General features: G+C 52.7%; 8 protein-coding genes across 9 annotated transcripts; 6 read left to right on the top strand and 2 right to left on the bottom strand.

Moving 5' to 3' along the window:
* Positions 1–2,315: 2,315 nt before the first annotated feature.
* Positions 2,316–3,064, top strand: J3458_019003 (uncharacterized protein; the record flags this gene model as incomplete). The annotated part of the gene is made up of 2 exons (XM_007810119.1): positions 2,316–2,525; positions 2,609–3,064. 2 exons carry the CDS (start codon positions 2,316–2,318, stop codon positions 3,062–3,064), a joined length of 666 nt encoding a protein of 221 aa, XP_007808310.1.
* A 208-nt stretch (positions 3,065–3,272) lies between these two features.
* Positions 3,273–4,475, bottom strand: J3458_019002 (uncharacterized protein; the record flags this gene model as incomplete). The annotated part of the gene is made up of 2 exons (XM_007810118.2): positions 3,273–4,244; positions 4,323–4,475. The coding sequence occupies 2 exons, from the start codon at positions 4,473–4,475 to the stop codon at positions 3,273–3,275; spliced, it is 1,125 nt and encodes a 374-aa protein (XP_007808309.2).
* A 425-nt stretch (positions 4,476–4,900) lies between these two features.
* Positions 4,901–7,323, bottom strand: J3458_019001 (uncharacterized protein). The gene is made up of 2 exons (XM_007810117.2): positions 6,912–7,323; positions 4,901–6,839 (listed from the first exon to the last, which is right to left on the bottom strand). The coding sequence occupies exons 1-2, from the start codon at positions 6,993–6,995 to the stop codon at positions 5,295–5,297; spliced, it is 1,629 nt and encodes a 542-aa protein (XP_007808308.1). The 5' UTR covers positions 6,996–7,323; the 3' UTR covers positions 4,901–5,294.
* A 3,650-nt stretch (positions 7,324–10,973) lies between these two features.
* J3458_019000 (uncharacterized protein) lies at positions 10,974–11,535 on the top strand (the record flags this gene model as incomplete). The annotated part of the gene is made up of 2 exons (XM_007810116.2): positions 10,974–11,021; positions 11,080–11,535. 2 exons carry the CDS (start codon positions 10,974–10,976, stop codon positions 11,533–11,535), a joined length of 504 nt encoding a protein of 167 aa, XP_007808307.2.
* A 473-nt stretch (positions 11,536–12,008) lies between these two features.
* Positions 12,009–12,335, top strand: J3458_018999 (uncharacterized protein; the record flags this gene model as incomplete). Its single annotated transcript, XM_066121354.1, has 1 exon — positions 12,009–12,335. The coding sequence occupies one exon, from the start codon at positions 12,009–12,011 to the stop codon at positions 12,333–12,335; it is 327 nt and encodes a 108-aa protein (XP_065973711.1).
* Positions 12,336–13,009: 674 nt separating this feature from the next.
* ARB1 (ABC transporter ATP-binding protein arb1) lies at positions 13,010–15,565 on the top strand. Its single transcript, XM_007810115.2, has 3 exons — positions 13,010–13,854; positions 13,918–15,059; positions 15,119–15,565. The coding sequence occupies exons 1-3, from the start codon at positions 13,267–13,269 to the stop codon at positions 15,243–15,245; spliced, it is 1,857 nt and encodes a 618-aa protein (XP_007808306.1). The 5' UTR covers positions 13,010–13,266; the 3' UTR covers positions 15,246–15,565.
* A 58-nt stretch (positions 15,566–15,623) lies between these two features.
* J3458_018997 (uncharacterized protein) lies at positions 15,624–16,200 on the top strand. The gene has a single exon (XM_066121353.1). The coding sequence runs from the start codon at positions 15,782–15,784 to the stop codon at positions 16,148–16,150; it is 369 nt and encodes a 122-aa protein (XP_065973710.1). The 5' UTR covers positions 15,624–15,781; the 3' UTR covers positions 16,151–16,200.
* Positions 16,201–17,706: 1,506 nt separating this feature from the next.
* INO80 (putative DNA helicase ino80) lies at positions 17,707–25,349 on the top strand. Of its 2 annotated transcripts, XM_007810114.2 has the most exons (4): positions 17,707–19,359; positions 19,788–20,117; positions 20,230–24,583; positions 24,647–25,349. In XM_007810114.2, exons 1-4 carry the CDS (start codon positions 18,424–18,426, stop codon positions 24,808–24,810), a joined length of 5,784 nt encoding a protein of 1,927 aa, XP_007808305.2. In that variant the 5' UTR covers positions 17,707–18,423; the 3' UTR covers positions 24,811–25,349. The 2 variants fall into 2 exon arrangements, with proteins under 2 accessions (XP_007808305.2, XP_065973709.1); XM_066121352.1 differs by having other exon boundaries at positions 17,707–20,117.
* Positions 25,350–25,369: the final 20 nt, after the last annotated feature.

Raw genomic sequence — 25,369 nt, 5'->3', positions numbered from 1 at the left:
TTGTTCCCTTGACGTGTTTCAAAAATAGCTTTCAAGCGCCCTGCTCACGTCCCTCAAAAGACAATAGTCCCTCTCAGCATGTTGATGATCATATTCGCCGCCTCTCCTTTAATCAGACTCCCCGAGAGCAGCATCCTTGGGACAGAAAAGCGCCTTGTTTACGACGACCCGGCATCCAGAGGTTCGTTTTCCGGGGTCACGCCCACAGCTGGGAGACCAAAAAAACGATGGGAAAAATCCCTCCATGTGCTCACTCCCACAATATTCTTAGACCGGAGTTCACGTCATAGGGTTCCGGCTCCAAACTGCTCGCGCATGGATATACCAAGGGCTGCACGCGGCACCGGCCATTGTCTAGAGCATCCTCATGCCTCTCTAATAGCTCGACAGCTTCCGCAAGACGTATCCCGGCTTTCACCGTTCAGCTGGCTACATCGTCATAACGCTGTCCCTTGTGCTCAGCCTCGCTGGGTATTAGTTCCTCGTCAGCAAGAACGTCCACTCGCATCCGAACCGCTACTACCTCCACGACTTCAACGGCCTGTCGCCCATCTCGTGGCCGACGGCGGAATTGGTCCTCTGGGTGTTGGCTGGCCCATACTACCTCACATTGTACGAGGCGGCCACGGCAGCAAGAGCACGAGACTTTGTACGTCACAGGAAATGAGGCCGTTCTTCATACCATGTCTTCCCCCCACATTACTTTGCACCGGGCTGCGTTGACGGCGCCGTATTTGCTTGACTTGGCACTGCTTCCAGAGGACGGGGTACATGGGTTTTTCAGGGTTGGCCAGGACCCCGGCGTCGACCGCAGCGGGCGACTTGGAGGTGTTTGCTTTGACGGCCTTGTTTGAACTTTGGCGCAGGAATGGCGTTTTTCTGGATCGTTATGAGTTTCGGCGCTCTGGCCATTTGAGAGGCGTGAATGACTACTCGTCTTGGTCAGTCGAGCCAGAAGCTGTGGCAAAGAAGGCAAAGTAGACACCCAACACCTTGTTGCAGAACAGTTACGGAACCTGTTGGGATTCCTGGGATTCGACGTTACTCTTCACCACAAGCATCACGGAGCAAGCCATGCGCAGAGTCAATGCACCCAGCAGACTCTGAGTGTCTTTGGGTACTTTGGCGTATCTTTAGTCAAAATGAAACCGCCGAGGACATAGCTACGCTTTTGTGTATCTCTTGGTGACTTTACTTGGAAGTCCATGTGCTCGGCCCGCGGAGCTAATAGGTCCCCCTGGCATACCATAGCCAATTCAAGCATACATAACACGTATCGGTATTGGGGATACATGCATTGCTCAATATGGAAAGAGGAGTACGCAATGCCCTCTTCTGAATGGCCCGGCAGCAAAACACTGACGGCACCGCCGCCAGAAATGACATGATTCTGACTAACGTTGCCGCCCCCGATATCCGAACCGGGAGCCACAGAGCAGTAATAGTAAGCGGGCCCCTACCGGGACTCGAGTTGGAATGTTGGAACCCGAGAGGGAGGAGACAATAACTTCGTACGTTCCATGTCTTAGTTCCGGTTAGAGCGGTTGTTTCGGCCAAAAGCGGGAATAAGCACTCTCTCTCTGCCCTTGGCCACGAGCAACGAGATAGTAGTACTACGCACAACACTGCGAACCACACAACCCCCTAGGACGAGACTATCATATATTTTCATAGTCTAGCGCGGTAATGACTCTGTAGTATTTAACCTAATCCCGCTGAATCATCGTTGTCCGCCCACTCGGAGCCCGTCAGCATCCACCTTTCGACCCAGGAACCTACTAATCTCGTCGGCCTCGTTATCCGCCCACAAAGCCTCCCTCTCTCATTACTATGAGCAATCACCGCAGCAACAGACGACGCAACTATCGGCGACTATCGGCTTGTTAGCTGACCGGGTCAGGTTGTCGAGTCTCAGCCCAGACACTAGACAAGAAGCCCCGTCTCCCTGACCGCCCGGAAAACCGCTCAGCCGTGAACCAGGCATTTATTTCTAATCAGCATTATGGCCGATTGGTAAGCTACCCACTTACGCCGTCGGTAGATTTCCCCAGCGCCGAGCGCCTTGAGGGTTTGCGTGGAGAAGGCCTCAATAGAGATTGGGTGATTCTGCTTGTCACTGGAGGAATCATTTCCAGGGGGTGAAGACAAACTACACGTCAACTGGTACCTTGACATTTTGGAGACGACTATATCAATTGACTTTGCCCCGCGACCCCAAAACTCTCAACTCTCAAGTTCACCATCATTACACACACGATCAACTCAAACAACCCCCAACTCCAGCTCCAACTACAAAAAAGAAACCATCACTGAAAATGGCCAGCCTCAAGACCATGACCCTCCACTCCCACGCGGGCGGCCCCAACCCGTGGAAAGTAGCCATCATCCTCGAGGAGCTCGGCCTCCCATACGAGCACAAGTTCCTCGACTTCAAGCAAGTCAAAGAAGAGCCCTTCATCTCGCTGAACCCCAACGGACGAGTTCCCGCCCTCGAGGACCCCAACACCGGCATCAGTCTCTGGGAGGTAAGAAAAAAAAGAAGACGCTTCGACATTGCCCTTCAACTCAGGTCCCCACCCGCTAACATGGTAAATGAAACGCCACACAGTCCGGTGCTATAATCGACTACCTCATCGACACGTATGACACCACCAAGAAGCTCCAATACACCAGCACGCCCGAAAAGTACCAGACCCGCGTCTGGGAGCACTTCCAAATGTCGGGCCAGGGGCCGTACTTTGGCCAGTTCATCTGGTTCACGCGGTATCACCCCGAAAAGCTCCAGTCGGCAATCGACCGCTACGCCAATGAGATTCGCCGCGTGACGGGCGTTATCGACGCCCACTTGAAGAAGCAAAAGACCGAGTATCTGGTCGGCGACAAGTTGACCTACGCCGACCTGATGTTTGTCCCGTGGGCCGTGGCGGTTTCCAGCCTGGGCGCCGACCTTTTGGACTTGTCGGGCTTTGACGCCTACGACGCCTGGTTTGCCAAGTTGAAGAGCCGGCCGTCGGCGGCCAAGATCATCAAGGAGAGGGAGGCGGCTCTTGCTGCCAGCCATTAAGGTATGAAACGGGCACGACTTAGGGGGGTCCGAGACTGGGAGTTGAGATGTGAATTGTTCATGATAAGGGATAATAAAGAGTCAAGTTACAAGAATTCTGAAACGGGAGCTTGGTGCCCTGGACCAAAGGCTAGATATTAGTGTCAAATAGGGTAGAAAAAGAAAAAAGAGAAAAAAAAAGCGCCAATAGTCGCAATACTCCAAGCTCTCATGTGCCAAGCTCTCCAGCTCCGTGATATAATCTTGCAGCAGCCCGCCTCTTGGGTCTGCCTCGGACAACTGTCTCGCCTATATCGCTCCTCGGCGCTTCCGTCGGATGATGTGCCCAAAAATCACGGCTGTCGCGCTCACCCGGCTCGTTGAAGCCGTGCATATCCACCCCCCATCCAACGCTACGCGTAACCGTCTGCATCACAATATCACAGTCGTAGCCGAAAGGCTCAGTCTCCCGCAGCGGCAAATGGTTGAACCTCCAATCCAGCACGGCGGCATACGTGGACCGGTACGAAGCGACGGCCATGATGATGCCAATCATCGATCCACCCACTATATCGTACCAATTGTGCGCGGCGTCAATGGTGAGCGAGCAGGCTATCATGACGGCTGCAAGCAGCGGGCTTATTGTAAGTGTTAGCTTCCAAAACGCCGGCTTGTGGTCCGCCCAGACCTTCAGCTTCGCATTCAACCATAGAAACAGGAAGAAGAAACCCGCAAAGGCCGCGGTCGAATGGCCGCTTGGAAATGATGTAACGGCCTCCTTTAGTCGCCAAGTGTTGGTCTGCGTGCACACTTCTGTCGTGTACATGACTTGCTGGAACCCAACCGCGTTCAACCCAGTCTTGTTGTGCGTTCTCGCCAGGGACATGTCCGGTCTGCACACATCAAGAAAGTACGGTCGGAACCCGCCTATGAGCTGCTTGATGATGACTTGGAAGAGGGTTCCAAGCGAGACGGCCCACAGTGTGCCCATGATGGCATTGCTCGCGTCCCAGGCCGACTTGATTCGAACCTGGGCGAGCAGATAGACGACGATGGGGCCGAGGATGGACACCAGCCCCGAGAACCACGCTGGCAAAATCCAGCCGCGGTAGGGGTAGGCCCATTCGGGATACACGATATCCCCCGAGCCATTGAACGTGATGGGAAACGTCCGCACTACACTGGTCGGGGCATGATAAATCTACAAGTCTCGTGTTAGCCCTACTAACATGGGGTACGGCCAGGATATGAAGGTGGTCAGTCATGTCGGCACACGTACGCACATGCTCAAGGCGCCCATGGCTAGCATCAGGAGCACATCCGTCCAATTTAATCGAATCCACTCCTTCAAGAATGCTCTCAAGTCATGAAGAAACGAAGGCTGACCTAGAGACACCGAGTCTACCCCATCAGTTTGCGGCATGGGAGGCATGGCCGGCTGCCTGTCCTATGACGATGTCTTGAGCGGTGGTGCCGGGCAAGGGGCACACCGCGCAGTATACTGGTTTAAAATGAAATGAAAAATAAAAAAAAATACGCGAAAAGGGACAGAAAAAATGGCGATGAGTATGTGCCTCGGTGCGTGTGTGACATCGAGTATGAACGCCATGCGAGCCAGACCAGTGTCATGTGATTTGGTCGTCGCCTAACGACCGCCGATAACAAGCTTCGCCAGTGGAAACGCCAACACGTTCAATGCAAATTCCTTCCCCAATATCAATTTTCATTTTGGTATATCGGGTACATGCTTTTTAGATGGGTCTGCCATAGTCGATATACTCTTTACTGCCTTGCGTTAAAGTGCATGGAGGCTTAATTCGAAGCGCGATTTTACGTTTGTATGGATAGCAAGTCGGAGTTCATTTCTTGTATGCGTTTGTAAATGTCGCCTCCCAATTTATATCGTTCTTAGATGTCATGGTTGTTGATCGATTCTGTCAGATGCGGTATCACTGGGTTGACGGGTTTCCCCCAGGCCCCGTCACCCCTACCAATGTCAAATGCACGTTTGTCACAAGCTGAGACTAACCCTAAGACAGTCGCGTTACACAATATAGGACAAACCGAAATACGGCATAACCGTAAAGTGGCTTACTCATTTCTTTTGTGCCACGAAAAGCGGGCAACATCAACAATGCTTGATACAAAAATAGTCCGAATCCGGCAGCTCACAAGTCTGAATTCGACAGCAGAACCATACACTATGTACGCTCCAATAACAACGTCCTCCAAGGTATATACATGACACAATTTACAGAGCAACCATACCAGCGCCAACGCCGAGGGCCACCAACATGTAGAGGCCCACAGCAAGGTCGCCAATAGCGAGGATACGGGCAACAGGGGCGCCATGAACGGCAAAGCTGTCACTGCTGCTAGTAGCCTTGGCATTGCCACCGCCGACGGGACCGGTAGCGGTGGCAACTTTCTTGTTGGTTTCACTGGCCTCTTCCAGGGCTTTGGAGCAGGAGGCGTCAGAGTTGGCGCTCTGGGTCTGGGCGGAGCCGTCGAAGTCGCAAGCATCCTTGGCCTTCTTCTGGCTGTTGTAATAGGCATCAAGAACGTAGGCCAGCTTCTCCTCGTCGCTGCACATGCTGTAGGCACCGTAGACACCAGTGGTGGCATTGGCATTGATACCAGCGCAAGATCCGGGAGAGGTATTGCAGATGTAGCCAAACATGTCGCCGAATTTGTCGCCAGAGAGGCCGGGCTTGGGGACGCAAGCACGGGACTTGGCCATGCAGGAACAGAGACTCTTGTCGGGAGTAGGAGGGAGGGCCTTGTTAGCCTGCCAGTTGTCGGTCAACTTGGGGCATTCGTTCATCTTGCCGCCGGGCTTGTAGTCGGACTCGTCCACAGTCTTGGGCGTGGCCGCCTTGACCTTGTTCTTCAGGGCATCAAAGTCCTTGAGCTTGGTGACCTTGTCGCCAGAGACCTTGACCAGACCATAATCGTTGGCCTCCTGGTAGAACATGTAGACGATACCACCGCTGAAGGTACCAGTCATGTCATCAGAGTAGAGGGCGGTGGTTTCGTCAAAAACACGGTTAGCAGCGCCCTCGTTGTTGCAGCCATACTCAGCAAAGAAGACAGGGACAGAGTAGTTCTCGAAGAATTTGACCTGCTGATCATAGCCGGACGTTTGCATGGAGCTCTTTCCACACCAAGAGTAGATGTTGTAACCCCAGAAATCGATGGACTCTTCGACATTGTTGCAGTTGAAGTAAGCGGCAATCTCAGCGCGAATCATCTCGTCATCGTTGGCGGCGTAACCAACACCGAGCCATCTGGTAATCTTCTTGTTGTTCTTTATGTAGGCCTTGGTGTCTCGAACAGCGGCCTTGACGAAGGCAGAGGCAGCGGTGTTGTTCTTAGCGTTGGAGACCTCGTTTCCAGCAAAAAAGCCGATGACGTTGGGGTACTGGGCAAGCTCATCAATGACAGCCGTGTAACGCTCGAACAGGGCAGTGTCCCACTGAGGACTGTCACGGTTGATGGAGATGGCGGGTTCGCTAAGATCGGACACGACGTAGATGCCGGCATCCTGCAGCAGCTGCATGCAGGCCTTGTGGTCGGCCTTGGGGTCGATAGCGTACGTTCGGATCACGTTGGTGCCGAGCTCCTTGAGAAGAGGGACATCACGCTTGCAAACCTTCTCATCGGAGAGAGGGTCGACGTAATTCTCCTCTGTATTAGCCGGCCGGGCGGCAGAAGAACCACCGGGGACGTATTCCTGCTGGTACGCAATACCCATCATGTAAAACTGAGTTCCATTCTCGTAGAAGAGCTTGGAGCCCTGTATGGATGCAATTACTGCTGTCAGAAATTGGTCGTCTACGGCGTAATGTGAACAATGCTGTCAACGGACCTTGACCTTGATGGGCTGAATATCGGCGGCCAGGGCGCTCCCTGCGACGGCAAGGAACGCCAATGAAAGCTGGGCTAGTCCCATGTTGAGATTCGAACACTGCGAATGCGAAGGTTTTTCCTTTACTTGTTGAACAATTGCAAGTATGAAAGGAGAAAAAAAAACTTGACGAGTATTTCCAAGGAGTGTCGGGAATGTAGTTCAAAAGTCAGTGTAGCTTGCTATGGACGATAAGGAGTGTCGGGAAAGGTGTAACAAATGAGGCAGCCAACCTCTATGGGTAAAAAATTAGACGCGTATTAAAAAGAAGAAGAAGAAAAGATGATGGAGAAGAGACCGCAAAGCCAAAACAGTAGCTCTTGAGATCAGGAAACGAGTGTGGTTTTGACCAAAGTCAAGTTGGAGAAAGAACGAAAGAGAAGGCAAGCCAACAAACAACGAGACGGAGCCCAAGACCACAAGGTACTACTGACTGCCAGGGGTTTGGCCATCAGATGGAGAATTAAGAAATTGGCTGGCGCCAATCCCTCAAATGGATATTCAGGGGGCCAGCGCCGAGATTGATTGGCTCAGGCTAGCAGACTGGGTCAAACGGGCATCCAGACGGCACGGTTCAGTACGGAGTACCAACCCCCATGTTTTATTAGCCACCGGTACAAGACAGGGTGCCATAGAGCCAATAGGAGCTAATTATTAGGAGAAGTAATGGGGGCATGAAGAATCTCTACTGTATTTTGTACTCCGTACCGAACCTCATATAATTGAAAATCTCTTCTTTCAACCCTCCTTCTCTTGAGAACCTCTCGCATAAATACCGTGAATCGCTGTCAGCACCTGTCTGGAACTCCCCTGCATGTCGCCACATGTGCAGACGGTGGCTAATAAAACAAGGCACCTGAGCACTGGGGGTTATTTACACCGTACGCTCACTGTAGGATCTGGCATCGACCACACATGTGCAGGCGGGAGGCGGGAGGCGTGAAGCGCTAGGCCCCCAACCCCACAGCAGACATCAGCGTAGCGGCACCACCCAAGCACCGTCCAACTGGGCACTAGGGCCACCGTTTCTTCCCTGAGCAACTCCCTGGGCAACCCCTGGACGCCCTCTGATCGCCCCCACCTCTCCTGGGCCAGCGCGAGGCGCAGCACCAGGGAACAGACAAGCTTATAGTTTTGGGACGATCGGTCCAGGGGCAATCTCCTGGCGGGCAATTGGTGACTTTGATGACTGAATCTCCAAGGCAGCACTTGAGATGGCAAAAGGAGGTGATGCCCGTGCTGACTGGTCTGAGTGGCCCGGTGGCCAGCAAAGAACCAGACACTAACTGGATTGCCATAGCCTCTCGAACATGCTGGTCCGTCATGTCCTCTCGTATCGACTTCTTCAAACTTTGCTCCTCGACCCTGAAACGCCGATTCCATCCTTCAGCTTTGCTGTCAATGACATTGTTCTTGTCAGTCGGTCTCATTGTCACGCTTGTTCATGCACTTGCGGTCTGCCGCCAGACAACCTTGGCCTAGTGGGGCCTGCCTGGCTTCGCTGTTGGCTTGGCTTGGCTTTGCCTCCTCGCAACAACCGCAAAATCTCGTGTTTTCTCTATCTCGCTCGACACGGCGTGAAAAGTGCAACCAGCCTACAACAAAGGTAGCTTGGCATTCGTTGGTCTCCAAAGCGACCGAGGACAACATACAGTGCATACACAAACAGGAGCACCGAAGGAAGAGGACCAGCATCTCCGCGTTCGAGCCATCCTCACCTTCGCCTGACACATTCTCCAGAAACAACCACTCGATTCCCCAATCGCCGCTCCGAATTCAGCATGGCAGTGCAGAAGCGTCAAGCTCGTATTGCCAAAGATTCATTTCCATCACTGAGCCATCTCTCCATTTAGTTTGAAAATAAATGCCGTGTGTTGACTTGGGTTAGTTTCTGTAAATTCTGCTCATCCACAATCCCGGCAGTGCAATGGGGCAGAATGCCAATCCGCAACAATATTGCCAATTCAACTCACGTGCTTGTCCAAACTCGGCATCATAGCAAGATCGAAATGCGTGTATCAACCGACACATAGTAGATTCGCGCCAGTAGCCCAGTTCGTTGTGGAAACTCCAGGATCCAACGAATGCGAACAAAAGCTGATTTGTGTATTTTTATCATGGACTGCTATGTGTCCATCTCCATACTTGCCATTCCCGTCTCATTTTTTGGCCTCCTGGCCAATTATCAATTAATTCATTCAAGCTACCAAGCAATTCAGCCCTCTTGCTGCGTTGGCTGCAATTAACCACGGCCAAGTTGTCGCTAATAAAAGTCATCATCCACTGCCGAACCCGTCTCGATTCTTGTAGGAATTGAAAGCATCCACATTGTACCGGGCCCATGCTATATCCTTGCGTACCGCAATCTCAGTTTGGCTTTCATTAGGCCACTGTACCCGTCATGATTGCCAAGAAACAAAGCATCAGACGGTTGTTACGGGCCCCATCGTGTGTTCAAAGGTTGGGTCATCATCGTCCCCGGACCTTGCAGTAGGCGGTTCCAACACCATACAAAACATAGTCCCACATACGGTGTGTTGTTTGGAGAATGCTGCTGGGGCGAGGCTCTCGATGATCTCGAGGGTCACGGTAGTAGCGTCCATCGTCATAAATTAGGCGTCCCATTTTACCCATTGTTTGCGTCTTTGTATAATCGTTACGACACTCATACACTAGAATCCACGAGCGTCTGAGTTGAGGTAGTTGAGATGGAACAGTGATTGGGGGGGATTGTCAAATTCTCCAGCTTTGTGGATCGCATATTATATATATATCACTTTTCAGCATGCTTTTTTGCTTCAGTCGTGTGGTCACTTGGCGGCTGCCTCTGGATGTCACGCGCCTAGAACTGGTGGCGTGCCCAACTGTGAAAGGCCACGGACCAAACTTGACAAACGTGACGTCTGTTCTGGTTGCAAATAGTTACCTGTCACAAGCTTTTGCCTCGTTGCTTCCTGCACGTGCTCATTTGGAGCCTGGGGTTGCAACCTCACATCTATGTTGACGGTGACGGGGTCGTCCGTCGTCTATCTCAATGACTCAACCTATGGTATATTACGATCATCATTGCGTGCCAGATCGATCAGGGTTGACCACATTACAGAGTGATGGTATTCATTTAAGGGCCAGGGGGTTTGGCAAGAAAGCGGTCCTTGTAGGGCACAGGATTCTAGACCATTCGGCCACTCTCCTTCACCTGTCCTCGCTCTTCTTGTGCTGCGATGGCTTCAATTCGCCAGCATCTACGGAGTACGCATTAAGCAAACGCTTTGAGACCTCAAGCCACGTTCCTAATCAGCCACGAGATTCATCAAGACTTGGAACATGGAATTCGCAGCCCTTCGATTCAGCTTGGCGTCAGCAGATTTTCCCACCTTGTTTCTCCTGTTTAGAGCGTTTCGAAAGACCATTCCATGACGTCTTCTGTATGTAGTTCCCGGACACTTTGCCCCGCCACCACGTCAAATGCAACCCCCCCCCCCCCCCCCCAGCAATGACGGCTTCGGACGCCAACAGCTATGAGTTCTTCGGGATTTCAGGCCATATCGCATTTTCTGTTGTGCAAGACATTGTTACAAGCTCAACAGCTCCCATCTCAGGTAATTAGCTTCGGCATTTAGTGGTAAAAGTTCATAAGAGTAGAGCCTATCACCGCTGCGAGAGTCACGATTGGACTTCACGACACATTGAATCGCCAATCCATTTACATCCCAATACTGCCTCCTCCCTGTGGGGTACATCTTCTTACAAATCTTGAAAATGATGTAATTGGCAGTTTTGGGGGTTGCTGCGACCAATAAGCAGCTTGGCTTCGTGAGGATGTTGTCCGCCAGCGAGTCTGTATGATGATGCGCCATGATGTCACGTAAGAAAGACGGCTAGTCGCTATATATACATATATATATCGGAAGCTTCTCAAGAAGTCATAGGTCGTATATCATTATACGCAAATGTTTTAGGACACACCCATATCGGCAAGGTTCAAACATACTAAATTCTTATATCCGATCCCATACTGCCACAATGTCTTCGGTCCAAACTCGCAGTGGAGCGTCTAGTGCTGGCACCAAGGTAATATCATAGACGAGCCGAATAGGCCCTTTGACTCACTCAAGCTTACATTTCTCAGGTCAACGCTGGAAAAAACGCCCCCGTCACGCGTGAACCGGCCGGCGCCGTTCCAACTGATTCCCTAGCAGCAGAATCATACAGGGCCGGTGGCGAATTCGCCAAAAACCGCAATGCTGAGCCCGGCAACATTCCCTCCAGAGCCATTCCTCTCTCCCAGGCGGATGACTCTACTGCCGAATTGGCGCCGTCATATATCAACAGCCAATACATTTCGGACAAGGGCGGCCCGCATGGCAAGAATCTGAAGGAGGGTGGTTTTGACAATCAAGGTGTACAAGATGGTGTCCGAAAGGCATTCGACTCCGAGCCCGGTTCCGTCGACGATCCAGGCAGACTTGCAGAAGTCAAGTTTGAGCAGAGAGAGGCAACAAACCCGCGAGTGGCAACTAGTAGGGATGTTGGTTTAAAGACTGGAACGGCATACGATGGGCTAGATCCAGACGTGAACGCCTAGTCTACTGACTGCATACACACTTGAATCATTTCGGTCTTTTTGTGTAAACCGCATAGGGGAAAAAAAACGCCGTGGTTTTCTTGGTTCCTTCTAGTGCTGCCCATTACAGTGATACAAAGCCATACCTAAATGCACACGGTTTAATCTGCTGCCTGGCGCCATGGTACCGCACAACGCCACCCTGGGCTGTTGGATTTATGCGGAAATGCAGCTTCTAGGCACCAGCTTTTAGCAAGCAGAGTTATTTAGCTCAGCGGGGGGAGACAGAAGCATCCTGCTTTTCGTACGTTCTGTGCAATATGGAAACATCGCAGCTGAAAGGACACTGATGTGATATGACGGGTATTGCGGTGAGATCTGCTGCACAGGCCTATATGGGCAATACCATGCAGTAAGGCTCCCCATCCCAACAATTCAAAATGAGAAAAGTATGACAGTACTCACTGGGATGCAGTTGTAGTTTTCTATCGCTGATGAGACACACTTGCATCTCTCGAGCTCAGAACCGCAAAGAAACGGCAAGCCAACGCGCCCCAGGGGACATGGACACTCAAAGACGAGGCATAATGGCCGACAAGTCAACAGATCCATCCGTATACCAGTCGAGACCACAAAATTCAAAAAGCCCAACTTTGGTGCATTCAAACGGCCGTTGTTCTAGACATCTGTCAAGAACGTTGACGTCCTTGCCATACCCTGGTTACGTTGAGGGCGAAGAAGAGTTGGCGAGACGCATGCTGGGGGAGGCACAGCCTCAGGTGGTTCCAGCTGAACTCATCATGAAGAGGCCACATGCGTGAGCGACGCTGTGTGTCAACGACAATTTCATTTATTCGCTCGTCTCGAGTCTGAAAATTATGGGAGTCGTCTGTTTGGCAGTAACCAAGTTGTGGTGTGGCCCTTGGCACCAGATTAGACATGTGCGATGGATAAACAATAGACTGATTGCTCGTTACTTTCCAAATTCTACAGTCCTGCAGATCCTGGTGCTTGAATTGAAACACGTCTACCAAAGTCGCTGTAGGGTAGCGAGCCCAACAGGGTGGCAAATTTTTTTTTTATCACAAATCTTATCGGGCAAGAACGGAAGGCACAAGATGACGTCAAGCCGTCATAACTGCCACCCACCAAAAATTAATCAGTCATGGTACACAAAAAGGTGCAGCTGTAAAATACAACCAGAATTACGAACTTCTGGGATGATTGTTCCAATGGGCGTCGCATTGCAATAATGTCACATCGGAAATAGCATCCGTCTACGGAGTAGTCCCTGCCCGTTCGAAACAAACTTCCGCCCCAGTGGCGATGCCGAAGGGAATTTTGTGTGCCCTGACTTAGTTAATGCCTTAATTTGATGCCTGACATGTATGATCAGAGTCGGAGAGTCTGTCTTATCGAACCAAAAATTTCTGGCTGCGCCCCACCATCCAAAATCCACCCCGCCTCCATTATCTTTTTAGACGGCTTTTGCCAGCGAAACTCTACGACCTTGGGACTGCAACACTCGTCCTGCCGCTTGGCTCATCATTTCCCCCCTTCTTCATCCGGACCAGATTCACACACGTATTTTTCCTGGTCGAGCATTCGTGTTACTGTGTCCAAGTAACGCACGACGATATACGGCATTCGGTTTCGTGACATCCTTTTGAACCCGACAACCGACTCTTTTCGCTGTTTCCAAGTTTTTTGTTCACCGTTTTTTGTCGTTGTTTTCTAATTTGAACCGCCAATATGCCCTCTGCTTCCAAGGAAAAAAGACTCGCCAAGAAGGCCGCCGAGGGCAAAATCAAGGGTGGAAAGGGAGCCAAGGCAAAGGCCCGGGAGCCCGAGCTCGACGCCAACGGCAATGTTATTCAGGACGACGCCCCCGCCACTTCTGGAGAGAAGCTCGACGAGGTGAAGCGCCTCGCTGAGCAGATGGACAAGCACGGCATCTCGGACCGAGTCACCACCGGTGTTTTGGCATCGACCCATGCCAGCAAGGACGTCAAAATCACCAGCACCAGCTTGGTGTTCCACGGCCGCGTCCTCATCACCGATTCAACCCTAGAATTGTCCTTTGGCCGCCGATACGGTCTTCTCGGTGAAAATGGTTGCGGAAAGAGTACACTCCTCAAGGCCATTGCTGCTCGAGAATTCCCCATTCCCGAACACATTGACATCTATCTTCTGAATGAAGGCGCTCCCCCAAGCGATCTCGGCGCTTTGGAGTGGGTTGTCAAGGAGGCCGAGATGGAACTTGAGCGTCTCGACAAGCTCGCTGAGAAGCTCCTTGAGGACGAAGGCCCCGAAAGCCCCGTTCTAATTGACCTTTACGATGTATGGACCCTTGAAGAAACGTGTGCACCATTGGCAGGCTGCTAACACATCTCCCTCCTACAGCACATGGACAAGATGGATCCCTCGACCTTCTCTACTCGTGCCTCACTCATCCTCACTGGTCTCGGATTCAACAAAAAGACGATCCACAAGAAGACCAAGGACATGTCTGGTGGTTGGAGAATGCGAGTTGCTCTTGCCAAGGCCCTGTTCGTGAAGCCTTCGCTACTGCTACTTGACGACCCCACTGCTCACTTGGACCTCGAGGCCTGCGTGTGGCTCGAAGAGTATCTCAAGAAGTGGGATCGTACCCTCGTTCTTGTTTCCCATTCAATGGACTTCCTCAACGGCGTGTGCACCAATATGATTGATATGCGGGACAGACTCCTCCAGTACTATGGTGGTAACTACGACTCCTACCACAAGACCCGTGCTGAGAATGAGACGAACCAGATGAAGGCCTACACCAAGCAGCAGGAGGAAATCGCCCACATCAAAAAGTTCATTGCTAGTGCAGGTACATACGCCAACTTGGTCAGGCAGGCCAAGTCGCGACAGAAGATTCTGGACAAGATGGAGGCCGACGGTTTCATCCAGCCCGTCACTCCCGACAAGGTCTTCACTTTCCGATTCGCTGACGTCGAAAAGCTCCCCCCTCCCGTCTTGTCCTTTGACAATGTCACCTTCTCTTACTCTGGAGACCCAGCTGATGACCTGTATCGCAACCTGGACCTTGGTTTCGATATGGACTCCCGAACTGCCCTTGTCGGCCCCAACGGTGTTGGCAAGTCTACTCTGCTGCGTCTCATGACTGGCAAGCTTTCCCCCACCGGAGGTGCCGTCACTCGCCACACCCACTTGAAGCTTGGTCTTTACTCCCAGCACAGTGCTGAGCAGCTGGATCTCACCAAGTCGGCTCTCGACTTTGTACGAGACAAGTACAAGGAGAAGTCCCAGGACTACCAGTACTGGCGTCAGCAGCTTGGCCGGTATGGTTTGACTGGCGATTCGCAGACTGCCCTGATGGGCACTCTCTCCGAAGGTCAGAAGAGCAGAATCGTCTTTGCCCTGCTGGCCATTGATGGCCCGAACATGCTTTTGCTCGACGAGCCTACCAACGGTCTTGATATCCCGACTATTGACAGTCTGGCTGATGCCATCAACGCCTTTAGCGGTGGTGTTGTTGTCGTCTCCCACGACTTCCGGTATGTGCCAAATCCCAATTTCGTTTTGACAAAGGTTCGTTGACTAACTGTTCAAACAGACTCTTGGACAAGATTGCCAAGCAGATTCTTGTGTGCGAGAACCAGACCATTCAGGCATGGGACGGCACTATTGGCGAGTACAAGAATTATCTGCGCAAGAAGATGATTTCAGCTGGTGCTGTGTAATTGGTTTGAGTTTCCTTTGAGGAATGGAAATAAGATTGAATACTTGGGCATAGACGGTATGACGAAAATGGCATGATGGGTTTTGTGACGGCATGGTATATAGCGGCGGGCGGCGTCGTCATCGGGAATGACGCGAACCAGGAAACGCCGCATTGACGCTGAGGCATGGCCGCGATACCCTTTTAGATGTGAGTTGCATGCATTCATGACCAGAAGATGCTTTGTGTTACGGGATAGACATGGCACATTTCTCATTTGTCCCTTTTTCTTTTCTCCCCCCCCCCCCCCCCCCCCCCCTTTTTTTTGGGAGTCGTCGAGCCAACGCTCTGCTCAAATAGCAGACATCTACATAAAAGAACTTGTTGCATACGTAATTGCTGGGTAGTGACTTGCACAAAGACCTGCGTGAATTTTTGAGCATTTGTCTCTGTGAGAGGAGCACTCTAGAAACCTTGAGACTAAATGTAGACTTCCACAAGGCTTCACAAGTCTGGCATTTTGGAGGACAGCCTCCTTTGCAGCGAGCACCAATCACAATGGAGTCAAACTTTGTGATTGAACCTTTAGCGTTGGGCCAAGTGGGCTGCGCGTGTCTTAGAGAAAAGTGGACCGTGACCAAAAAGATGGCGCTGAATCGATTTCAGGTGGTCCCCCCCCTCTATTTGAAGCTTCTTGAAAACCCCACGACACGGTCTGCTTACTGCACGAGTTTTGGGTTACATGGCAGGCGCGGCTGCTACAATCCTTGCGTGTTTGCTGGCGGGTTTGCCGGCATTAACAATGCTGACGGCAATGCAAAGCCCAACCCTGCCAGACTGCTGTTCTCGAGTGAAGACGCATCACGCCCTTCGCCTTTTTCCAGCTTCCGCACCGGAACGCAGGACATGTTTCCCCAAATCAATTGAGCCGATTGCATGAAGCCTTGCGGAGGGCGGGAAGAAAGCTGACTGCAGCCGCTGCGACTTGGGGCTGAAAGGGGACACTGAGTGATTGATGCTTTTTGGTCCCACGGCATGGGCGGCTGCTGTGCGCCGCTGGCATCAGTTGGGTCGCCAAGTTTGCTCCGCGACCGAGTTTGATTTCTTGCTGTACTGAGGGTGTTGGGGCCAGATGTCAACGTCAACGCCTTTGGTGGTTTGAGGCCGCGTGCGCTTTACGTCTATTTGCAGGACGTGACACCAAGCCGTGCGGTTTTTCATCCCCCGGGCCGGCAGCCTCTACCAACTGATACTACTAGAGTCAAGGCGTTTTATTATCTCCTGCTGCTTGGTATGTCGACTCTATGGCTCTCGGGGGGTTTGGGTCAGATGTCCTGATGGCCACGGTCGAGCTTGGGTACTTGGAGGTACCTTGTACCTGGCAATTTGGCCTTGGGTGACACACGTCAGCACTGGCAACACGGTTGACGGCAGCGTTCCCTCTGGGCGGTACCTGCCTTGCCCTGCGCTTGCCTTGTAGTAGTACCTCTGTGGACGTGGACCAAGAGTAGCTCCCGCTGACAGATTCCGCATACGTGCATGTCAGAGCCGAGGGCGACTGCTCATTGGCCGCAGGCTATTTCCCGGGCTGGTCCCTGGTGATGTCTCTGACAAGATAGCGTGGTGTTTATAATTATAAAATGGCCAGCATAGCCGGTTGTGGGTGAGGCATTTCACCGCGGTCGGCGTGGTGGACGGCAATGTGTTGGGGCTTGGGGGGGGCATTTGACAACCTACTCCGTATTGTAAAGTTCAGTTGCGGAACGCTTTTTCGATGCTGGCCGTGTCAAACCATTGGGGGCAAACTTTTGTCGGGTGTTGCGGGCGAGAGTGTGTGTGGTTGACTGACTGGTCGTGGTCCAGGTCGGGGCCCGTTCACTTTTGCTCCAAGTTGGCTTTTTTTTTCTTTCTTTTGAGGCAGAGATACCGTCGTAATACCCACATGCGCACCACCGGAGACGTGGCTCACCCACACAAACCATGACCGGGGTACAGAGTAAATAGACCAGATAGATCCATGACGAGAGTGGACGAGTTGGAGGCACGCAATACGCCTCGAGTACGGAGTACATATCTGTCCACTTTCCGGGATTGAATAGATGAATGTTTCGCAGCTCCCAGTTCTGTCACTTCAGCATTTGTACCAAGGTACCAGACATTACCCCGTACCCCGTTCTCCGTCTTCTGTATGTACTGCAGATCAATACTGCTGTTGCTGCCCTGGCCCCTCGGCTGCAGTCTTGTAGATGCTCGCATCGGCGCGGCTTGCCCGGCTCCATACGATCCCAGCAGGTCCAGACACACATCCAAGTACATACAGGCATGTACACGCTCCGGACTCCATCCTCGGTGCTAAGAATACATCTGCGTGGTCCAGCATCGGCTCCTGGCGAACCTGGGGCCAACACACCAGACCATAGTGCCCAGGTGTGCCCTGCTGCAACATCATCCGCCATCACAACTCGGCTTTGTCTGTACCAGCAGGGCATCATCCGTGGCTGTGATTTTCTTTTCCGCCTGCCCCCTTTCCCTTCTCTCTGCATTTTTTGACCATCCCCCATCGCACCCTCCTCGACGCCTGGCTGCCTCAACACCATTATATCGCCGCCTCGCCCGGCCATTATCACTGGGACTCACATCCCGGAATACACAAAACACACTCGCTAGACATCACCAGCGTACCGCTTCTGCCCGTCACTCTCCCCCTTTGGCGGTCAATCAGCCCGCCCAAAAAAAAAGTAAGAGGCCAGTTTGCTCTCCACCCGAACGAGGCCCTTGGGCAATTCATCAGGCCCATCCAGACTCGACTCTTGTGAGCCATCTTGCATCTCGCGTCTAGTACCTAGGTACTTGACTATACTCGGTGTCCTTGGCCGTGACCGGCGTGTGCCTTTACATCTTGGGGGAGGAGACAAGCAGCGGCGAATTTCTCAAAGCTGGCCAGAAGCCGACATAGATTTCCTACCAGACCTTCTCGCACGCATGGGTTCGCCGCCTTAGACCACTATTCTTCGTAGCGGAGCAAACGAGACAAGACCCAAGGAAGACTCAAGGCACCGCCGGCTGGTCTTGGCTGTGACTGTCAGAGTCGACTCTGGAGTCTACCGCGAGTTGCGCCATCTCCCGCGGCCAGCCAGGCTGCGCAGTCATAAGAGAGACTCACAAACCCTCGCGCGCCGCTGGAGACGCATTGCTCTGCCATGGACAACAGCTTCCGGTCGACGGTGCTGCCGCGGGCGCATGGCGACGGCAGAGGTGAGGCACATGGTGAGGCACATGGTGAGGCCCGTGAGCGCGGCATGGACAGACACGGCCGCGGCCATGAGAGACATCACCAGCACCACGCTGCGGCGCGCGACGTGATGAATGCAGGGAACGCAGCGCACCGGCACCTGGATTCATCCTCCACAACCGCAGCCAGCTTCAGCCTGCGCTCACCAACCGTCCCAACTGGCTCCGCTCACGCCCACGCCCACGCCCACGCCCACACCAACGCCAACGCCAGCTCGGCCTCTGCCTCTGCCTCTGCCTCTGCCTCGACTTTCCATGCTCCTCCTCCCTTTGCATCTCCCGGCCGCAACACCAACGCCAGCATCACCAACTCGGCCAGCGGCCATCATCACCACCACCACCGCAACCACGGCGCTGCTGCCAGCCCGCCTCTCCAATCGCCTCCGAGGTTGTCGCCGCCGCTGCACCACAGCTCCGTCTCTCACCACCGCGTCATCGGCACCGGACATCGTCACCACGGCCACGGCTCTGCACCCGCGGCTGCCGGCGGTGTAGCATCGTCGACATCTCCCTACATGGCGTCCTCATCCTCAGCGCCAGCCGGTGCTGCTGGTCCCCCGCCGTTGCCTCCCCCCTCGACGTCCTCGAACCCGTCCACGGCGAATAGCCGCGATCATCACCACCAGCACGGGGCACCTCCAGTGTCGCCTCGACACCGCCCGGCCTCATCGGCCTCCAATTACTACCCGCCGCCTGCTTCATCGCCCGACTCTCATCATCAATCCCTTCATCACACTCGCGACAAGCCGGCATCAGGTCGAGTCTATGACCCCACGACCGACACCACCAAGGAGCGCAGGGTATCCGACTCCTGGCACAACGCGCCCCAGAACTCCACGCCCAAGGTAAGCCGTTGCCCGAGCCCAATCCACTTCTTTTTTTTTCTCATTTCACTCGTGCACGGCACTTGTTGCTTCTTGCCTTCTCAAAACTTCAACACTTGACCAAGCCAACCAACAATTCCCCTTCCTCCTGTTTTGCTTTGTTCTCCCGACTGCATTTGCCACCGTCCTACCCCAGCACCAACACGGAACTCTCCAACAACAACAACAACAACAACAAAAAATAATAGAAGAGTACACTCCTTTCATCTAAGCCGCCTTCGTCGTGGTCATCTGCCATGTCATCTTGACACTCTGTCATCTGGTGGCTTGTGTGGTCAATTCAAAAGAAAAAAAAAATTTCACACCACCCGCGTTAATGGCACCATGGCTGCGACTTGTTTCGCCTCGCGCGTTTTCTAACTCGGACTAATCTGAATCCATCGCCACAGACTGCTCGCGACCCTTACCCCTACGAGCGGACACCTGCCGACCAACATCACTCATCCTCATACTACAGCAATAATAACGGTCATTACACGTCGCCTAGACCGTCATATAATAGGCCGCGAAGCCCGCTTTCTCACTCCCACCCAAGCTTGCCTGTTGGCTCTCACAGTCCGCCGGGCTGCACAGCCCAACTCACCTCGCCTTCACAAAGACATGTACCTGCAGCCACTTTGAACTCAACCACAAACGGCTCCTCTGCCATGTCAACTATCATCAAGTCAGAGCCCCGCGCGGCTTCCCCTTCAAAACCCGTGTCTGCGTCATCGACAAATGTAAGTCACCCCTTGGTATGGAGACGGTCCTGTTTGTTATCATCTGTCATCTCGAACGGGATGCACAGCACCGTCGGTGGAAAACACGGATGCTAATTTGACGCAAATATAGACTCCTGGTCGATCGGCTGATCCCATGTCATTTTCCAACATCCTGTCTAGTGCTGAGCCTGCACCAAAGCCTGCACCCGAGCCGCGTGCCCCCAGCCCGGAGCCCTTTGAGCCGGAGCAAGACGGTGACACTGAAGTCGAGCCGGAAAGGGATGTCGAACACGAACCCGAACCGACTCGGGCTAGGAAAGCAGAGTCAGTGGTGAGGAAGAAGCCTGGCCGACGACCAACAAAAGGCCGAGCATCTGATATACGGGACGCGGAAGCCCCCAAGAGTAAACGTCGTTCTTCAATCAAGAGGGAGTCGCCTCAGCCTCGATCAAACTCGAAGCGCCTAGCAAACGGCCAACCTAAAGCTACCAAGACATGGTCTAGTGAGATGGAGAAGAAAATTTCAAACTCGGAAATGCAGATTGAGAATGACGTACCGAGCCTCGACCCGACCGAATTCGACGAGCAGGAATACAAACAACGTGCCCAAAAGCGCAGACGCATCATGATCGATTTTGACGCTGACCAGGGACGTCTTCGACGTGAAGAATACACCAGAAGCGCGGCTAAAAAACTGCTTCTCCACTCGGAACTCGGCAAGCGACGATACGACGACGTCTTTTACGACCAGGCGCTCCATGAAGTTCGCGAGCAGGAGCTCTTTGCTGAGAAGGAGCGTAAAAAGGACATGCAGCGGAAGCGACGTCGCGAAAAGTCCATGGCTGTCACTATTGAGCTCAAAGAAGCCGCCTTGGCCAGAGCGAACGCTGCTGCAGATGAAAACGAGCGCCAGAAGCACCTGCGCGACGCCGAGCGTGCGAGCAAAAAGGCACAGCAGACCAAACTTATCTTGCAAAAGGGCATCAAAGGACCGGCGCGTAATCTGGAGCTCAACTTGGAGGGTGGTACCATGTCTAGCTTCTTAGCCTCGGATGCTGACACTCCCAAGAAGGGCAGAGGCAAAGGAGGGCGTCTTAAGAAGTCCAAGGAGCAGAAGAAGGCCGAGAAGGACTCCGCCGAGGCAGCCCAGGCCTTGCTCGATGCGGGCAAGGAGCTTCCCCCCAAGGAGGAGAGCAAGGTCCGCATCAAGATCAAGGGCCGCTCCAAAGAAAAGGAGAAGGAGAAGGATACTGAGAAGACAAAAGAGAGCAAGGAGCCCGTCAAGGAGAAAAAGAACGAGGCTTCTGAACTGGAAAAGAAGTTCAGCTCCAAGGGCTACAATCAGATTTATGAGCAGATCTGGCGCGACATGGCTCGGAAGGATGTGAACAAGACTTTCAAGATGGCTGTTGATTCCTACGCGACAAAGGCCTCCAACCTCAAGAAGACGGCTATCCTAGCATCAAAGGAAGCCAAGCGATGGCAGCTACGGACCAACAAGGGCACCAAGGATCTGCAGGCACGTGCTAAGCGAGTTATGCGTGATATGATGGGCTTCTGGAAACGCAATGAACGTGAAGAGCGTGACTTGCGCAAGGCCGCCGAGAAGCAGGAGATTGAAAATGCCAGACGGGAGGAGGCAGACCGCGAAGCCGCTCGCCAGAAGAGAAAGCTCAACTTCCTCATCTCACAGACCGAGCTGTACTCCCACTTTATCGGAAAGAAGATCAAGACGGATGAAGTAGAGCGAAGCACTGATAACCCCGACATTGCTCAGCCCAGCGACGAGATACCCCAAAACAAGCTCGACATATCGGAGCCATCTGGCCCCGTCGGAGACAGAGTTACCGATTTTGAGAACCTCGACTTTGACAATGAAGACGAGACCCAGCTGCAGGCCGCTGCGATGGCGAATGCTCAGAATGCCATTGCAGAGGCCCAAAAGAAAGCGCGCGCCTTCAACAATGAGGGTGACCTGGATATGGATGAAGAAGGCGAGATGAACTTCCAGAATCCCACAGGCCTTGGCGAAATGGAAGTCGAGCAGCCGAAGCTCATCAACGCGCAGCTCAAGGAGTATCAGCTCAAGGGCCTCAACTGGCTGGTCAACCTGTACGAGCAAGGCATCAATGGTATCCTGGCCGACGAAATGGGCCTCGGAAAGACGGTGCAGTCCATCTCTGTCATGGCTTACCTGGCCGAGAAACACGACATCTGGGGGCCCTTCCTGGTTGTTGCACCCGCCTCGACGTTACACAACTGGCAACAGGAAATCGCCAAGTTTGTTCCCGAGTTCAAAATTCTCCCCTACTGGGGCAGTGCGCCGGACCGCAAGGTCCTGCGTAAATTTTGGGACAGGAAGCACTCAACATATCGCAAGGACGCTGCTTTCCACGTCTGCGTGACGTCTTACCAGCTAGTTGTCTCTGATGTGGCATATTTCCAAAAGATGCGGTGGCAGTACATGATTCTTGACGAGGCCCAAGCCATCAAGAGCTCCCAGAGTTCTCGGTGGAAGTCTCTGCTGGGCTTTCACTGCCGCAACAGACTCCTGCTTACCGGTACGCCTATTCAGAATAACATGCAGGAATTATGGGCGCTGCTCCACTTCATCATGCCGTCCCTTTTCGACTCGCACGACGAATTTAGCGAATGGTTCTCCAAGGATATCGAGTCTCACGCACAGAGTAACACGAAGCTCAACGAAGACCAGCTCAAGCGCCTCCACATGATTCTGAAGCCCTTTATGCTCCGTCGTGTCAAGAAACATGTGCAAAAGGAGCTTGGTGACAAGATTGAACTGGATGTGTTCTGCAATCTCACATATAGACAGCGAGCCTACTACACCAATCTTCGGAACCAGATCAACATCATGGATCTCGTTGAAAAGGCCACCATGGGAGACGACCAGGATTCGGGCACCTTGATGAACTTGGTCATGCAGTTCCGAAAAGTCTGCAATCATCCAGACCTGTTTGAACGCGCCGAGGTTACTGCTCCATACTCGTTTGGCTACTTTGCGGAAACGGCCTCGTTTGTACGTGAAGGAAGTACCGTTGCTGCCGGCTACTCTACCCGCAGTCTTATCAATTTCGAGCTCCCGTCGCTGGTCTGGACGGAGGGTGGCCGTCTCAACAAGGCCTCGAGGGATAATGCCAAGGCCGGATGGCGCAACAAGGCTCTGAACCACATGATGAATATTTGGTCCCCTGACCATGTTCGTGAGAACGCGCAAGAGTCAAAGGCGTTCTCTTGGCTTCGCTTTGCAGACGTTTCTGCTGGGGACGTTTACAGGGCTACGCATGACAGCCTCTTTACTCGGGCAGCCAATGAACTGCAAAAGAGCGATAGAATCGGCCAAATGTCAATCGTCTACGACGACGAGGAAGGAGAGGACAAGACATTTACTCCCGCACACGCATTGTTCAACATTTGCGCCAGAGAAAATCGCCGTCCTCTTGCTGAGATAACCAACGAAGGCATCCTCGACAATCTTATGAATGTTGCTCGCGGCAGTTACGACGACTCTGGTCTGAGTAGGCTGGAGATTGCTGGTCGGTCTCGTGCGTCGGCGCCCCCAATTGAGGTTTCATGCAACAGCATGAGCGCGGTCAGAGAACGCCAAGACATGATGTTCAACCCCGCCATTCGTAGGGCTCTCTACGGTCCCAACTTTGCGGAGGAGAAGTCACTCATTGAACAAAAGGTGCCTCTCGAGCTATACCCTTCACGCAGCCTTCTCCCCAAGCCCGACAGCGATAAGAAGCGCTTCACCGAATTCATGGTCCCCTCTATGCACAAATTTGTTACCGACAGTGGCAAGCTGGCCAAGCTTGATGAGTTGTTATTCAAACTCAAGAATGAAGGTCACCGAGTCCTGCTGTACTTCCAGATGACTCGTATGATTGATATGATGGAGGAGTATCTCACCTACCGCAACTACAAGTATTGCCGTCTCGACGGTTCTACCAAACTGGAGGATCGACGTGACACTGTTCATGATTTCCAGACCCGACCCGAAATTTTCATCTTCCTGCTGTCTACACGTGCGGGTGGTTTGGGAATCAATCTTACTTCGGCCGATACTGTCATCTTTTACGACTCGGATTGGAACCCTACAATTGACTCGCAAGCCATGGACCGAGCCCACAGACTGGGTCAGACGAAGCAAGTTACTGTTTATCGCCTCATTACCCGCGGAACCATTGAAGAGCGAATCCGTAAGCGAGCTCTTCAAAAGGAGGAAGTCCAGCGTGTCGTTATCCAGGGAGGCGGTGCCAGCGTTGACTTCTCTGGTCGCCGTGCACCTGAGAACCGCAACCGCGATATTGCCATGTGGCTGGCCGATGACGAGCAGGCTGAAATGATTGAACGACGTGAGAAGGAGCTTTTGGAGTCCGGAGAGTATGACAAACAGAAGAAGAGAGGCGGAAAGCGCAAGAAGGCGGAAGCTCCCGCCAGCTTGGATGACATGTATCATGAAGGTAAGATTTCTCTGCGTTGTTATATATGCATCTGCTGACGAGTCGATGCTAACCACGGTACAGGCGAGGGACATTTTGATGACGGAAGCAGAGCTGGAGCCTCTGGCACAGCAACCCCTGCCGAAAGCGATACGAAGGGCAAGAGAGGACGTGGAAAGACGGCTGGGAAACGAGCCAAGACGGCCAAACAACGCCTAGCAATCGCAGACGGCATGGTTGATGCATAAGTGAGGGGATAATGCACCCTTTATGCCGCCTCGAAAGTTTTACTTCCATTTGGACAACCATGCTATATTACAGGTGCCTGCCGTTGTATCAACAGAATCAAAGGGAAAAAAATGGGACGACAAGGAGTGTAAGGCGCGTGGGACAATTGCTAAATGTTTTTTGCTTTCTTCTGTGTTGATGCTTGAACACCTAGGCAGCAACAAATGCGGCCAAGTTCTTCATAGGTGGTCGCTTGGCTGTTGCTAGATGAGCTTACATGCCTGGAGTGGGTGGAACGGGAGAGCCTCGTAGAGGGATTGGGGCCGCCCTTCCAAGGAAACATAAAAAAAAGCACGACTTGTACTACTATTGATAGACGGGATATCTCTATATATACATATCTCTATATATTGTATCACCTCCGGCGGGACTTGATCTATGTTGTTGTGGCACGTATTGTGCGTCTTACTAGCCCCCCTCTCGGGATTATCGTGGAACTATACCGAGTCAAGCTTGATGGTTAGTGCTGTGCAATGCTGTGCTCAGGGTTAGGGTTGTAGCTCTAACCTATTGCTACAT

The sequence above is a fragment of the Metarhizium acridum genome (assembly GCF_019434415.1).
Source record: "Metarhizium acridum strain ARSEF 324 chromosome Unknown scaffold_555, whole genome shotgun sequence".
Classification (NCBI taxonomy): domain Eukaryota; kingdom Fungi; phylum Ascomycota; class Sordariomycetes; order Hypocreales; family Clavicipitaceae; genus Metarhizium; species Metarhizium acridum.
This window is presented reverse-complemented; position numbering and strand designations above follow the sequence as displayed.

What these genes read in the sequence shown, in the direction of transcription:
- ARB1 (XM_007810115.2), top strand. Translation starts at nt 13,267, where the DNA reads ATGCCCTCTGCTTCCAAGGAAAAAAGACTCGCCAAGAAGGCCGCCGAG. An exon ending in TTCTAATTGACCTTTACGAT is followed by an intron (nt 13,855 to 13,917) that starts GTATGGACCCTT and finishes TCCCTCCTACAG; the next exon opens with CACATGGACAAGATGGATCC. An exon ending in GTCGTCTCCCACGACTTCCG is followed by an intron (nt 15,060 to 15,118) that starts GTATGTGCCAAA and finishes CTGTTCAAACAG; the next exon opens with ACTCTTGGACAAGATTGCCA.
- J3458_018997 (XM_066121353.1), top strand. Translation starts at nt 15,782, where the DNA reads ATGGAGTCAAACTTTGTGATTGAACCTTTAGCGTTGGGCCAAGTGGGC.
- J3458_019001 (XM_007810117.2), bottom strand. Translation starts at nt 6,995, where the DNA reads ATGGGACTAGCCCAGCTTTCATTGGCGTTCCTTGCCGTCGCAGGGAGC. An exon ending in TTCAGCCCATCAAGGTCAAG is followed by an intron (nt 6,840 to 6,911) that starts GTCCGTTGACAG and finishes GCATCCATACAG; the next exon opens with GGCTCCAAGCTCTTCTACGA.
- INO80 (XM_007810114.2), top strand. Translation starts at nt 18,424, where the DNA reads ATGGACAACAGCTTCCGGTCGACGGTGCTGCCGCGGGCGCATGGCGAC. An exon ending in TGTCTGCGTCATCGACAAAT is followed by an intron (nt 20,118 to 20,229) that starts GTAAGTCACCCC and finishes ACGCAAATATAG; the next exon opens with ACTCCTGGTCGATCGGCTGA. An exon ending in GGATGACATGTATCATGAAG is followed by an intron (nt 24,584 to 24,646) that starts GTAAGATTTCTC and finishes ACCACGGTACAG; the next exon opens with GCGAGGGACATTTTGATGAC.